The following is a 16,513-nucleotide window of genomic DNA, read 5'->3' on the forward strand; positions in this document are numbered from 1 at the left end:
CTGGGTGAGAGTTAGCTCCGCCCACCCCCACCGCGTCAGAGGAGTCAGCACCCGAACCCCCCATAAAAGGGGGCGGAGCCAACGACGAACGTGGTGCACAGCATCAGGCAAGAGGAGTAGAAGCAGCAAGGGAGAAAAGCAGTTTTAGAAGCAAAAACGAGCAGAGGAGGGAGACAGAGGAGAGCAGGAGGCTAGGGGCTGGGCGAGAGTTAGCTCCGCCCACCCCCACCGCGTCAGAGGAGTCAGCACCCGAACCCCCCATAAAAGGGGGCGGAGCCATCGGCGCACAGCCGTTAGGCGCGCGGCGAAGGCGAGCGGCAAAGGCGCTCGCCTTAGCGAGAGCACCTTTGCGAAGGGCCTCAAGAAGGGCCAAGTCACTACACCCAAGAGCACAGGGAAGGACTGAAAGGTAAGGAAGTGGCAAGCAGCGCAGAAGAGACGAACACACAAGCAGCAGTAAGGTAAGGAAGAGAAAAGACAGCACACACAAGAAAGCAGCAAGGCAAGAAGCAGATACAGAAGGAACAACCACACACAAGCAAAAGTTAGGCAAGGTTGTGCAAAGGCACCAGGCACAGAAAGAACAATCACACAAACAAAAGTAAGGAAAGGTAGAGCGTAGGCAGTCCATACAAAGGCAGAAGGCAGTAAAGCAAGAAGCAGGTGCAGAAGGAAGCAGGCACCGAAGGAACACGTAAACTTATCTGTTTTCTTAAAGTAGTAACCCCGATGGAAGCAGAAGGTAACCAGAAGATGAGCTTTCCAGTGTTCTGCGCGGACTGTCATATGTATGACTACCTCCCCTCGGGGAGACAGTCATACGTATGCAGTCGGTGTCAGGAGCTGAAAAGCTTGAAGAAAGAAGTCAAGCGACTTGAGGACAAGATACAGGAGCTAGAAGGACTTTACACCACGGAGGACCCTACCAGGGCATTTGAAGACTTCAGGAGTGAGCAACACATCGAGAAGGAAGTCAGGGAACTCGAGGAATTCATTGAGGAAGCATACAGGAGGAGGGTGGAAGAGAACGAACTCCAGATGAGAGATGATGCAACACCAACTTGGAAGGGGGAGCAAGAAGCAGATGACCTCAAAGAAGACACCCACAGAAGAATACCACACGAGGGGGAAGAATTGGCTAGTCGATGCCCAGAAGAAGAGAGAGCTAAGCACACCGAGGACATTGACCTGAGACCGATAAGAAAATTGAAGAAGGGAAAGTCAGCGATCCTGGTGGGAGACTCGATATTGAGGCATGTGGACAGCCACATAGCAGGAGGAAGAGAGGATCGACTGGTGACCTGCCTCCCAGGAGCGAGAACCAAGGACATCGTGGACAAAATTGGGAAGGTCCTGGAAGGAGCGGAGACGGAAGAGACCGCAGTAATGATCCACATCGGGACGAATGATGTCAGCAGGAGAGACTACAGAAGAGGCACGCTGATAGAACAGTTCAAGATTCTAGGAAGGAAACTGAAGATGAGGACCCAGAAGATAGCATTCTCAGAGATCCTACCGGTACCAAGGGCAGATGTGAAAAGGCAGGAAGAACTACAATCAATAAATGCATGGATGAGGAGATGGTGTGAGGAAGAAGGGTTCCACTTCGTGAGGAACTGGACAACGTTCTGGGGCAAGAGCAAGCTCTACAGGAGAGATGGACTGCACCTGAGCGTGGCGGGAACAAGACTTCTAGCAAACAACGTCAAGAGAGGAATAGAACAGGCTTTAAACTAAGAGAAAGGGGAAAGCCGACAGTCGACCTAGCGTCGATGATTCGGAAGAAGGTATCCCATGAAGATACTGAGGGGAAAAAAGGCAGGGAAGAAACAAGAGACAAATTACAGGAGTCAACTAACCCAGAAGAGGAGGTTAGAAAGATTGTAGCAAAAGAGAAGACACCAAAGACTGAAGCACAGGGAAAAGAAATGAAGACGACAAAATGCCAGGATCTAAACTGCATATATACTAATGCAAGGAGTTTAAGAAACAAAATGGGGGAGCTAGAAGCCATGGCCAATGCAGAGGACATAGACATCATTGGAATCTCTGAAACGTGGTGGAATGAGGAAAAAAAATGGGATACAGCACTGCCGGGGTACAAGCTCTATCGCCGGGATAGGTCAGGTCAGAAAGGAGGAGGAATAGCCCTATACGTAAAAGAAAGCATACAACCGACAAGAATGGACACAGCAGAGATGATCAACAAACTGGAATCGCTATGGGTTAAAATACCGGGTAGGAAAGGGCATGAAATAAAGATGGGCCTATACTATCGTCCACCCGGGCAAACCGGAGATAGCGATAAAGAAATGGATGCCGAGATGAAGCGAGAATGCAAAAGTGGTTACACAGTTGTTATGGGAGACTTCAACTATCCTGGGATAGACTGGAGTCTTGGAAGCTCAAGATGCGCTAGGGAGACAGAATTCCTGGAGGCTATACAAGATTGCTTCATGGAGCAGCTTGTTAGAGAACCGACGAGAGGAAATGCCACTCTGGATTTAATCCTAAATGGACTAAGGGGACCTGCAAAGGAAGTGGAAGTAGTGGGACCGTTGGGAAACAGTGATCATAATATGATCAAGTTCAAGGTTGAAGTAGGCATACCGAACGGAAAGAGAACCATAGCGACATCTTTCAACTTCAGGAAAGGAAACTATGAAGCAATGAGGGAAATGGTAAGGAAGAAACTTAGGAACACTTCCAAAAAATGGCAAACAGTAGAACATGCCTGGTCTTTTTTCAAAGACACAGTGAGCGAGGCACAAAATCTGCACATCCCCAGATTCAGAAAGGGGTGCAAAAAGGGTCGAACAAAAGACCCAGTATGGATGACTAAAATAGTGAAGGAAGCGATAGGCAATAAGAAAAATTCATTCAGGGAATGGAAAAAGGACAAAACTGAAGGGAACCAGAAGGAGCACAGGAAGTATCAAAAAGAATGTCACCGTGTGGTTCGAAAAGCCAAAAGAGAGTATGAAGAGAGGCTAGCCAGGGAGGCACGAAATTTCAAACCGTTCTTCAGATATGTTAAAGGGAAACAGCCAGCTAGGGAGGAGGTAGGACCGCTGGACGAAGGAGACAGGAAGGGAGCGGTGAAGGAGGAGAAAGAAGTCGCAGAAAGACTCAACATGTTCTTCTCGTCTGTATTTACAAACGAAGACACAACCAACATACCGGAACCTGAACAAATCTTCAATGGAAATCAAGCAGAAAAATTAACATCCATGGAAGTGAGCCTTGATGATGTACACAGGCAGATAGAAAAACTTAAAACTGACAAATCCCCGGGTCCGGACGGAATCCATCCCAGGGTTCTGAAGGAATTAAAGGAGGAGATAGCGGAACTACTGCAGCAAATTTGCAACCTATCCTTGAAAACGGGCATGATCCCGGAGGATTGGAAGATAGCCAATGTCACGCCCATCTTTAAAAAGGGATCAAGAGGTGACCCGGGAAACTACAGACCAGTGAGTTTGACCTCGGTTCCGGGGAAACTGATGGAAGCACTGATTAAAGAACACATCGATGAACATCTGGAAAGAAACGAACTTTTGAAAACAACCCAACATGGTTTCTGCAGGGGGAGATCGTGCCTAACGAACTTATTGCACTTCTTCGAAGGAATTAACAAACGGATGGACAGAGGAGACCCCATAGACATCATATACCTTGATTTCCAAAAAGCCTTTGACAAGGTGCCTCACGAACGTCTACTCCGGAAACTGATGAACCATGGAGTGGACGGAGACGTACATAGATGGATCAGAAACTGGTTGGCGGGTAGGAAACAGAGGGTAGGGGTGAAGGGCCACTACTCGGACTGGATGGGGGTCACGAGTGGTGTTCCGCAGGGCTCAGTGCTCGGGCCGCTGCTATTTAATATATTCATAAATGATCTAGAAACAGGCACGAAGTGTGAGATAATAAAATTTGCGGACGATACAAAACTATTTAGTGGAGCTGGGACTAAAGAGGAATGCGAAGAATTGCAAAGGGACTTGAACAAATTGGGGGAATGGGCGGCGAGATGGCAGATGAAGTTCAACGTTGAGAAATGTAAAGTATTGCATGTTGGAAACAGAAACCCGAGGTACAACTATACGATGGGAGGGATATTATTGAATGAGAGCAACCAAGAAAGGGACTTGGGGGTAATGGTGGACATGACAATGAAGCCGACGGCACAGTGCGCAACAGCCGCTAAGAAAGCAAATAGAATGCTAGGCATAATCAAGAAGGGTATTACAACGAGGACAAAAGAAGTTATCCTGCCATTGTATCGGGCGATGGTGCGCCCGCATCTGGAATACTGCGTCCAATATTGGTCTCCGTACCTTAGGAAGGATATGGCGTTACTCGAGAGGGTTCAGAGGAGAGCGACACGCTTGATAAAAGGGATGGAAAACCTCTCATACGCTGAGAGATTGGAGAAACTGGGTCTCTTTTCCCTGGAGAAGAGGAGACTTAGAGGGGATATGATAGAGACTTATAAGATCATGAAGGGCATAGAGAGAGTAGAGAAGGACAGATTCTTCAAACTTTCGAAAAATAAAAGAACAAGAGGACACTTGGAAAAGTTGAAAGGGGACAGATTTAAAACGAATGCTAGGAAGTTCTTCTTTACCCAACGAGTGGTGGACACCTGGAATGCGCTTCCAGAGGGAGTAATAGGGCAGAGTACAGTACAGGGGTTTAAGAAAGGATTGGACAATTTCCTGCTGGAAAAGGGGATAGAGGGGTATAAATAGAGGATTACTGCACAGGTCCTGGACCTGTTGGGCCGCCGCGTGAGCGGACTGCTGGGCATGATGGACCTCAGGTCTGACCCAGCAGAGGCATTGCTTATGTTCTTATGTTCTTATATGAGCGGAGCAGTGTTGGAGTATTTAGCACTCTGGGCTTCAGTAGAAACCTCTACTGTGGCTTAGTAAAAGAGGGCCTTATTCTTTAAGTATCTTGGCCCATTTTGTCTGAGGACCTTGAAACTCAAACAAAATAACTTAGCCCTGTAAGGTACTGGTAGCCAGTGTAGTTTTTGCAAGAAGGGTGTAATGTGGTCATGCCACTTGCAGCCTTCTGTCTTCAGACACAATGCAGCTTTCTGAATTAGCTGGAGCTGATGCAGATTCTTGTTAGTTAGACCAGTGTACAGGGCATTACAGTAGTCTAGTCATGATCATATTGTGGCATGGACCACTGTGGTTAGACTTGTCGTTTCAATATATGGAGAGAGATTTTGTAGCTGCCGTAGATGATAGAGACAATTTTTAAAAGTTGTTTAAATTTGCAGGATCTGAGTGAGTGTTGTGTAACGACAGGTGGCTTATCAAAAATTTTTAATAAATGAAATGAAGTTACAGAGCATGCAGAATAGATCTGCTGTGATAGATAAATAAAGGGCCCTTTTACTAAAGCTCAGCTTCCACTAAGTTTCATTGGGTCCATAAGTATAAAATAGGATGGGCAGAAACTAGCACAAGCTAATCTCCAGTGAAAGGGAACCTCAATGAAGTATATATAGTGTCAGACTACCTGAGAGAATGAGAAACTAGAAGTTCAAGGCAGGGTAACTAATTTTGCTAGATTGTTTTATGGAATACAAAAACTGTAAAAATGTGTATGCGAATTTTCCCCAAGTCATCATATTTCCTATATACCTGAGAATATGTTTTTAATAGTCTAGTACCCTAAACCATTTAGGGGCCCCTTTACAAAGCTCTGGTAAGCACTAACACATGCTTACCACAGCAAAAAATCGCATATCGTGGGTGTGCTTAAGTATCCCGTGGTAATTTCTGGATGTGTGCACGCTATTCATGAACTAAAAAATAAAATGTATTTTTTTCACAGTGGGGTCATGTCTAGGGGGGAGGAGAGTGGCAACTTTTGCACTAATTGTTTAGCACCCTAATTCACCCTAATTCATTGCCAGCATTTTGCTGGCCTACATTTTAAGCTTCTCCTCTACTAGGGAGACGCGTAGGGCCACCTAGGTTCAGCCTAAGGCCCTTAGACGAACTTAGGCATCTTGCGGGTCTCCCTAGGCTCCCGGAGGTGCCTTCAGGCTTGCCTGGGGAACATTTTTTTTTTAAAAACGTGCATCCCGATTGGCTGATTAGACAGCTGTAGGACGCCTAAAATCGGGATGCACTTTGGAGAATCAGGGCCTTAGTATCTAGTGCTTAATTTCTTTCTATATGGTATCTTTCTCCTTTCTTCGTCTCTTCTCTGTTACGGCTTCTTTAATCATCTATTCTTCCTTCTTTTATAGAACTCCATCTACTCCTGATATCTCCCATCACAGTTTTCCTTCTCTGCCATTCTGTTTAAACTCTGATTCTTAATTGTTCTTAAATTCACATTTATTCTCCTCTCTAGTGTCACTCTCTCCTTTCCCACTTTTCTTACTCTGATGCCTGTCACTGCCCTCCCTCCCATGTTCCTCCATTCCTCCTGTTTTTAAATTACCTATAATAAATTATATTTGATCTACACTTGTTGGTTGGAAATGAAGATGTTTCACTTACCCAGAATGAAAAATGGTGCATCTAGTATAGAGGAGGAAAAAGGCACCCTGCAATAGGTCAGCAGTCCAAAACTAGCTAGTATAGCCAAACCAGAAGACAATACTCCAAATGCTGCTACCCAGGCTTTGTTCCTCACACAGTCAAACCTGAAGAAAGTTCACAGTTCAATGTTAAAAGATTTAGTAGAAATACATTATGAGCTCAATTTAAACAAAATCCGAAAAATTCCCATCAGAAATGTATTTATTGACTTTGATGAATAAAAATAACCACCTCCTAAGACAAAAAATGTAGTTCAGGGGTCTTGCATGTTTTAAAAAACATCACATATCTCCTCTTTACCGCTTTATAAACAACCACTGACTAACCCTCTCGTAAACATAGAAACATGATGGCAGATGAAAACCAAATGGCCTATCCAGTCTGCACATTCACAGCATCCACTATCCCCTCCTCTCTATCAATTTCATTTCAATAAGAAAGAAGAAAGAAGTAGACTTTAATATAAGAATAAAAAGTTTTTATTTGTTCATACAAAGTCACAGGGATTAAAAGCTGACGCCTGACATGGCCATATTTTACCATACACAGACTGCATCAGGAGCAATTAAAGCGGGACTTTGTATGTATGACATCTGCCATTTTGATGCTCAGTCTTCCCAGTCTCACAAAGTCCTCTTGCAATTTTTCACAATCCTACTGTAATTTAACAACTTTGAACAACTTTGTGTCATCAGCAAATTTAATTATCTTACTAGTTATTCCCATCTCTAGATAATTGATAAATATGATAAAAAGCAACGGTCCCAGCACATACCCCTGGGGAACTCCACTATTTATCAAAAAATTATATAGGATGCAGAGAGATCAATCTAAAATCTCACAAAAATACCTCTCTGTTACACTCTTTAAATACTTTAAAGGTAGAAAACAGTGATAAGTGCTCTTTCATTAGACTTATCTCAGACAATCTTAAGATTTTTGAGCTGGTTCCTAGATCCAAAGAAAATTTGTCAAGGCCCATGTTGATCCAAAAATAATCCTATGTTAATGTTAAAGCAAACTGCGACGGCTTATTGCAGTGGTGAATCTCGACGCCGCTTATACTTTGCTGCTACTCTACAATTTTTTGTGACTTTTTTGTTATCCCTTTTTTTACCATGGACCCCTGACGAAGGTTTGTCCGAAACACGGACCATGTCGGGTCCCTTGATTGGTAAAAGGGTTTGCATATAATTATTTTGTCACAATAAATTTTGCCTACGTCTTGTACAGATCTGCAGTTTTGTTTTGTTTGCTCTCGGTTGGTTTTTTTATTGCAGTTTAGGTTGGGACCTCTATTTTCTCCTTGTTTTGCTTTTCAAGCAAGCAAACAACAGTCCTGGTGGGGTAATTATATCAGTGGAGCCATGCTGTCCTATGGCGCTTTTAGAAAAGAAATCAAGACAATATTATTTGATAAATTTATCTCTTAATCTGTGCTTTCATTTTTAACATAATTAATTTGACTCCATTAATTTTAAATTTTTTATGTCTTTTTAATACAATAGGTTGTATTCAATTTTTACTATTTTGTATTTCACTGATTATCCATTTTTTTCTCTTTTGTGGAAACCGCCTAGAATTCTTTTGATTAAGGTGGTATAGAAAAATAAAGTTATGTTATGTTATAATTTATTGCCTTTTCCAAATCTGAGCACAATACATGTTACATATATAGGGACAGTTGGTAGGTTTCTATCCAAGGTGTCTCCAAGGCAATGGAAAGCAAAGTGACTTGCCCAAGATCACAAGAAAAGAGAAACAGGATTTGAACTGTACTTCCCTGCTAGTCCATCCTCTAGGCTACTTTTCCATAATGCATAAGTGTTGAAGCTATCATATACAATGCAAATTAATGCTCATTAATCTTAGCACACTTTAAAACATTGGCCTCTAAATGAAAAGTTTCTGATGTTTGCCCATCATGACTGCATATTTCAACACATGCTAAGCGCAGCTTTCTGATCACTTGAATTTTAATCATGATTTATGTGTCTATTATAGGTATCAGCAACATGTTTATCTTCCTTCCACTAGTTGGTGTCATTAGCTAAAGTATTGCATTTCAACAGTTTTCAGTCCTGTCTCAGTCATCTAAACTAAAGTGAAGCATCCAGTAAAGTCCTCTGATTCTTAGGCCAGAGACCCTTCTGATTTGCATCATGTTTCTTTTATCATGGTTTAGTAGAACATAACATAACATAATACTTATAGACTGCATTACCAAAAAGTTCTACGCGGTTTACAAAAGATTATAAACATTAAACATAATCGTATATTTGAATGAGTTAGCTAGTCAGGTATTTGGAGAAAAGATATGTTTTTAGCTGTTTTCTAAAATGTCTGTAAGAAACAGCTGTGAGCAACAATGATCGAAATTCTTTTTCATGAGAAGCTGCCTGAGATGCTAAGAGTGATTTAAGAGGGGGTTAGTGCTAGCAAAACATGAAGATGACACTACAACATTTTTATGAGTTTAGAAAAACAATATCTCAGTATAAGCTGCTATAATTTAGTAAAGATTCTAGTATCTTAGTAAAAGAGAAAGATAAACTTCTTAGGAAGAATATGAAAACTCTTCTTTAAAAAAAAAAAACCCCAAACCAACCCAAAACATAAACATGACAACTATTTAAGAAATAAAATTACCTTAAACAAGACACAATAGAAAACAGCATGACCATAAAGAACATCAGAGAAAACAAGGGGACTGCAGTTTGTATATCTTCTTCCAGCTCCTGCTGTTGGGATACTGATGTGAAGTAGGACACCTGCTATAAAAAAATGTACATGATTAAATAATCTGCCCAATTTTAAATTAATTTGTACCCTTATTTAATTAAATTTGGAGGCATGGAAAGAATAGTTACTGCCAAGAATGATAGTTACTGCCCAGAAATGTTGATGTGCTCTTGAGACACACATGGGGGAAGCCACTGCTTGCCTCAGATCATTAGCATTGAATGCAGATACTACAGTATTTGGAATCATGCCTGGTACTTCTTTTTTATTATTATTATTCTTTATTGATTTTCCAAACTACAATACACAAATATTTATCATATAATAAGTCAATAAAAGCACATTCAACTTACAAATATACATAACCAACTAATTTCTCCCACCCACCCAATGATTATTGAAATAAACACAGAAACATAGATTTCCCCAATAACCTTACCCTATTCAAATTAGTAATATCCTCCCATCCTCCCACCCACCCCAAGTGTAAATAGTCAAAGGTCAAAATTAGGAAAGAAAAAGCCCCCCCCCCCCCCCGGTTCCCTGGATGTGTACGAAAATGAACAAAAACTGATTCATAATCAAAATCCTATTATAGCGAAGTAATATAAGATGTCAACGGGCCCCAAACCAATTTAAATATGCCTGGTACTTTGAATGTACTTTGAATGTACTTTGAATGTGGAGCACTACAAATATCATACCGGGGTTTAAAATATCAGCACACCTATGACAGGTAAAACAGGACAAGTGGGACAGCTACAGGTCTCTACAAAAAAAAACTACATTTATATTTTCAGCTTGTTTTTTTTTTTTTTATATATAATATTTCTTTATTGGGCAAAGACAATGAAACATAGTACAACGGAAAACAGATACACGTCTGTAATACCAAAATGCAGACACATCTAAAATACCCACAAAAGCGGGTGAACATACCTCCACACAAGCCCAATACTGTGTTTTATTATAACCCCCAAAAACCCCCCAGCAGAAAACCCCACCCAACCCATCCCCCCCTCCCCCCCTTCCCCAACCCAGACCCGTATGGTGTACAACCTTCCCAAGGAGAGAAAAGAAAAGGACAAAAGAAAGGGGTAGGATACTGTAAAAAAGATACCATGGCAGGAAACCTATCGTACCCTGCTTTAGGGGAAGTAGCAGACGATCCCCCACACATTAATAGCACATCCCAAAAGATTAACTATTCAGCAGCATACTCCTCTCCCTATGTGAAAGGGACAACCAGTATCCCTCCCAAACTTCTTGAAATTTAGTCCACCTGCCCTCATCACGGGTCCCCACCATCCTACGCTCCACAAGCGCCAACTCGTAAAGGAACATTTGCCACTGAGAAAAAGAGGGAGCATGTGGAGCTCGCCAGAATATCAGAATGGCCCTCTTGGCCAGGAGCAGAGCCTTGAACACCAATAATTTCTGCCCACCAGAACAACTGGAGAGAGCCGCTCCAGCATAAAAAAGAGCAATATCCGGAGAACAGGCAGGTAGTGAGATAGATAGGGAGGACAGGAAACTCCACACTCGCCTCCAAAAAGCCTGTATTAGAGGGCAATGCCAAAACATATGTCCCAAGGTAGCAGGGCACTCAGGACATTTGGGGCAGCGCGCATGCTCCGCAAAGCCAGCACGATAAGCCCTCTGGGGAGAATAAAAAGTCCGAGAGCTAGTCTCGACGGACGGCTCTAACGCGGAGCTGGGAGGCCCGCGGGGCCGTCCGTCGGGTAAGTTTTTGATAAAGGGCGGGTTAGGTAAGAAAAGGTGGAATCGGGTGGGTAGGGGCCTTCCCGCCGAGGGATTGGCCTCCGATAGGTCAGTGTCGTGGCCGTTGGGGGGGTGGGGGGGGGGGGAGGTGTATTTAAAGGAGGTCTCGGAGGACCTCAACGGTTTCCGGTCCTCCGAGACAACTTTCCCGCCCTCCCGCCCGTTAGTATCTGGGGGGAGAGTTTGCTTTGGTAGGCGGTATCCCGAGCTACTGGCGGCTGGTCTCATCATGGGGATGAGCGGTGGGCCGGTTGGGAGCCGTGCCTGGTTGGTCGGATGACCTTGGACAATGGGGCATGTGGGGACATGCCACCCCTCGGACCCTTGCTTAGATGGCAGGGTCGGGGGCCATTTACATCTGTGTTAGTAGCTCGGGATCTGTGTCACAATGGTGATACCATTGTGAAGGTTTTAATAGATAAACTGTTATTTAAGGTTGTTGTAATGTATTTATAATATTTAAATGTTATTTAAATATGTTAATTTGCAATAAACAGGGCTGCGGCCAGGTTTCTCCACGCAAGTTTACGTGTCTTCTTGGGGATTTGTTTAAGGGTTTGTTGGGGTAGGATGATGTTAACATTAAGAAAGCGGGCCATTCCAGCTTCCGCTGTTAATAAACATTCTCTGTAGGAATTTATAATCCTGTTCCTGTAGAGCCATCATACACTGGTCAAAATTTGAAGGAGACTATCAATTAAAGGACATTAGCTTCAGTACCCATGATTAATGCATATATAATAATAATAATTTTATTCTTATATACCGCCATACCGAGATGTTCTAGGCGGTTCAAAGCAATAGAACTAATACATATAATGCAGATAAGATACATCAGAAAGTAAAAGAAAAACATATCTAATGCCCACCTATTAAGGCATGTAAGGTCTATTATTTCAATGTGCATTAAGATTCCCATGGGAATTGCAAAAGGTAATTCAAGTTAGAAAAATATGTAAATAATTTTTTTAAAGTATTAGCACTGGATTTACTGTGCAGTGTTACTTGTTACAAAGCTTAGTAATTAATTTTCCAGCTTTATTAAGGCTACGATCCCTCTAGGACAGTGGTCTCAAACTCAAACCCTTTGCATGGCACATTTTGGATTTGTAGGTACTTGGAGGGCCTCAGAAAAAAAATAGTTAATGTCTTATTAAAGAAATGACAATTTTGCATGAGGTAAAACTCTTTATAGTTTATAAATCTTTCCTTTTGGCAGTCTTAATAATAATATAGTAATTTATAGCTAAAGAGACATATGATCAAGAAACTGTTTTATTTTACTTTTGTGATTATGATAAACAACTTAAAATGTGGCCCCTGGGCTGCGAGTTTCAGACCACTGCTCTAGGATAATGTCTCCAAATGAGCTACTTTTACAGTACATGTTCTAAGACATCAATGAACCTCATTCCGATGCCAGAGTGTATTTGAAATGATTTCAGTCTGTCAGATTTGCTCCTACACACAGATTTTTTCAACCCCTGCCACCCTGGGGCTCTAGCAATGGCTTACAACACCAGGAGAAAACCCTGTTCTGTTTTTTTACGTCTATCTGACAAATTAAACATTGTGCCTGTCACTATCTTGGCGTTGCGGGTTCTAAAGCCCGATGTAGCAGCCTGTTTTAATGCAGGTTAACATATAGACTCAGAATACAGTAGGAACCAGGGACTTTCTTTTGAAATTATTTTAGACTAGGAACAAGAAATTGTAGTGAACAAATTAAACTATACCTGAATAGAAGTTAAACTGATATTCTTCAATAAGTCGGGAAAGGAGTTTATGAAATTCTGCAGCCACCGCAAACTCAGCTCCTGGTCGGCTGGTGCATCTTCTTTTAAATAGTAAAGTAACTTGAGGGCTTTGGCTGTGCACACGGTGTGTGCAGGCTTTAGGCTGATGCCTCCTACACATGTGCCTAGGAAGTATTTCTCTTGGAAAAGAGGATAGGAAATATTAAGCGTCTTCGCGAGTGAGGCATTTTTTCGCACAACGGCCAGCAGCGGGTTGGCTGGGACGCACAGGTTCTCCTGAGTCCGGGTACATAGTCCAGCGAAGCTCAATCTATGATACTGATCATTGAGGACGCTCAGGCGGCGAACGGCGCTATCCAGCAATAGCAGCTCCTGAAATGCTTCGTAGGTCAAAATATTGTCTGTAGACGACTCCACGATAATGGAAGCGTGAGTGCCTTCTGTACACAGCCTCTGCTCCGAGAACAACCCAGAATCATTGGACGGGAAGAGTTGCATTATAATGACTCTCTCAGCTTTGGCTGGACCCTGCAGTGGAGCGAACCGGTTTTCCAAGTTAGTAGTGACTTTATGAGGGATAGAAATACAAGCCGGAGCCTAGCCCCGCCGACATAAGCACGGGCAGAAGCAGGAACAAGAAGGGATAGGTGGCGACCAGCCTGCCTAGCCGGCGGTAGATCTGGGAGAGCGGCCGCTCAAGGCAGTCCGTACGGCATCTAGCCATAGGAAGAGGTTATTCTGCTGCTTCCAGTAGATACAGGATAGAGCGAGGTAGTCTAGTAGAACTATTGCACTTTGACTCCCACAGAATAGGTCAAAGATTATCTTAATGTCCCACAGGAAATCCAGCAAAATTTACCGTACCTTACTTTAAAAGATACTTGCAATGTCCCACGAATTTGCTATCTTTTGAGATAAGAGTAACACAGCTTGTTACTGCTGTCTTCTTGCAGGACTAAGTAACACTGGGTTATCAGTGCAGTGACTACCTCTTAAGCAGGAAATAGAAGTGGAGAGGATAATCATTCAGCTGCTTTTGTTTGCACCAGTTGAAGCCTTACCGGTGATTTCATTGGTTCCTTTTTACATATTGCTTAAGTTTAGGTAGTTTAAGATTATGAAACAATAAATGTAAATCATAAGGCTCATAGAGAAAATCTGTCTGACATTTTAAGAGTCCATCTTTTTTAATGATAGCCCTTAATTAATTAATTCTAACCCTAATAATGACAGTTTTCTTATAACAATAGACAAGAATTAAAATATAAGCTTATCACTTTATACTTTTTTCAACTCAGACTGGAAAATATGAAATATGCATTTTCATTACTACACAGACAAAAATGAGATTGCATTTGTACTGTATAAAAAGTTAATTTGAATTTAGGAATGTGACTTGAAATATTTTTGGTTTTTTGCTCTGTTTTTCACAACAGTTTTGAATTCATCCTATTCAAAGCAGTGAACTCATTTGTTTCATTCATTCTATTCATTTCCACTAAAGTTAATAGGAGAAGAAAGTTTGGATTCTAAGAGTGGGGGTTTTCATCTAAGAAATTCACTAGCATGCATTAGCAACAGAGGCAACATCACCCTAAGACACCATGAAAAGTATGAACATCCCATGACACCAAAAAGCCTCTTTGGTTAGTGGGCCAAACTCTGCCCCAGCTCCAACTCAGACCTCACCCTCAACTCCACTAAAAGCTCTCACCACTAACTTTAATGTCATTCTCTCTTCCATGCATTCTTCACATATATGTTGTGGGGCTCATAATCGAAAGAGAAAAATGTCCAAAAACTGGCCTAAGTTGGCACTTAGACAATCATAAACAAAAGACGTCCAAGTGCCGATAATCAAAATAGATTTTGGACGTGTTTACAAATGACCTAGGCCTTCCCAGTGCCGCTGAATGACCAGAGCTAAACGAGGCGTTTCAAGAGGAATGTTGAGGGCGGGATTTGGGTGGGACGTGATACGTGCTAGACTTACTTGTACTGAATATATAACCAAAAGTTTTACAACGCAACCTAGACGGAACTTGGACGTTGTGACTTAGGCCATTTAAAACATGGTCTAAGTCACAAAAAACTATATAAAGTGACCAGATAAGCACTGCAAGCAAATAGTACAGACCTCCACACACAACCCCAGTGATCACCGACCCCCCCCCCAAAAAAAAAAATCGTAATCACAACTTTAAATATCTGCCTCCAGAACATCAGCACCTGGCAGCCTGCAATAGGAAAGCCTAGTAAAGCTGCACAGAGGTGGTTTAAGTCATCTTGGGGGTGGGTTAGGGACCCATGGAGAGGAGGACCCAGGCCCATAAGCTACTGTAATCACTGCATTCATGGTGAAACATGTGCACTCCCCCAAAACCCTTTTCTACTGCCATATATGTGGCTCCTGCAGCCATAAGGGCTATTGGGGTTGTAGACAGGTAGGTATACTACGTTTTGGGGGTGTTTTGTGGGGCTCACCATGACCTATAAGGGAGCTGTAGTGAGATGTTTATGGGGCACCCTTTTTGTGAATTTCACAGTAGTGCCCTGTAAGGTACCCCACTATTCAGGTGCTATGTCTAGGTGTCCAGTCCATCACTTTGCTGACCTCTCCCACATCCAACAGGGCTTATTCTAGGCGTTTTTGACTTGAACGAATATTTGGAAGATGGCCATAGCACAGAACTTCTGAAAAGGGAATTACGAAGGGATGAGACTCATGGTGGGGAAGAAGATTAAGAAGAGGATAAGCACTGTAAGAATGCTAGAGCAAGCATGGTCCCTTTTTAAGGATACAGTCACCAAGGCACAAAATCTATATATATCGCATATCAACAAGGGATCCAAGAGAAAAAAGAACAAAGAACCGGCGTGGCTCACTTTAGCGGTGAAGGAAGCGATCAGACACAGGAAAACTTCATTTAAGGAATGGAAAAGGTCAAAACAGATGAAAACTGGAATAAGCACAAACAACATCAACACAGGTGCCATAAGGTGATAAAAGGGGTCAAAAGAGACTATGAGGAAAAAATAGCCAAGGAGGCGAAAAACTTCAGGCCATTCTTTTAATATATTAAGGGGAAACGACCCACAAAGGAAGCGGTGGGACCGCTGGATGATAATGGAATAAAGGGAGTGCTAAAGGAGGACAAAGCCATCGCCGATAAACTGAACACATTTTTTGTGTCTGTATTTACCATAGAGGATATACATAACAGGCTATATACTGGAAACAAAGACGGGAAACTGACAGGGTTGATGGTCAGTCTAGAAGAGGTATGCAGACAGATGGCTTATGAGCGACAAATCCCTAGGACTGGATGGCATCCATCCGAGAGTCATCAAGGAACTGAAAGGGACTATAGCTGAACTCCTTCAACTAATAGCCAATCTGTTCATCAAATTGGAAAAGATTCTGAAAGACTAGAAGGTGGCGAATGTTACGCCGATTTTCATAAAAGGTTTCGAGGGGAGATCCGGGAAACTACAGACCAGTGAGTATGACCTTGGTACCGGGAAATCCTACAGTAAATCATCACATATGGGACACAGACTGTGCAACTCTGTCCAGTACCAGCCTTAGCTCTTTAATTTACATTCCTCATTTTCTAATTAGAGATCCTCTATGTTTATCCCACGCTTTTTTAAATT

At 42.4% G+C, this 16,513-nt stretch overlaps 1 protein-coding gene across 1 annotated transcript in view; it reads right to left on the bottom strand.

The window, feature by feature from the left end:
* PTCHD3 (patched domain containing 3) overlaps window positions 1–13,580 on the bottom strand; it is a 34,199-nt gene extending 20,619 nt beyond the window's left edge. The window contains exons 1-4 of the mRNA XM_033932891.1: window positions 13,437–13,580; window positions 12,836–13,309; window positions 9,225–9,346; window positions 6,534–6,679 (exon numbers count right to left, since the gene is read on the bottom strand). Of these exons, the coding sequence (XP_033788782.1) occupies window positions 6,534–6,679; window positions 9,225–9,346; window positions 12,836–13,309; window positions 13,437–13,580 (886 nt within the window). The remainder of the gene's footprint in view (window positions 1–6,533; window positions 6,680–9,224; window positions 9,347–12,835; window positions 13,310–13,436) is intronic.
* Window positions 13,581–16,513: the final 2,933 nt, after the last annotated feature.

The sequence above is a fragment of the Geotrypetes seraphini genome, chromosome 2, assembly GCF_902459505.1.
Source record: "Geotrypetes seraphini chromosome 2, aGeoSer1.1, whole genome shotgun sequence".
In the NCBI taxonomy this organism is placed as follows: Eukaryota; Metazoa; Chordata; class Amphibia; order Gymnophiona; family Dermophiidae; genus Geotrypetes; species Geotrypetes seraphini.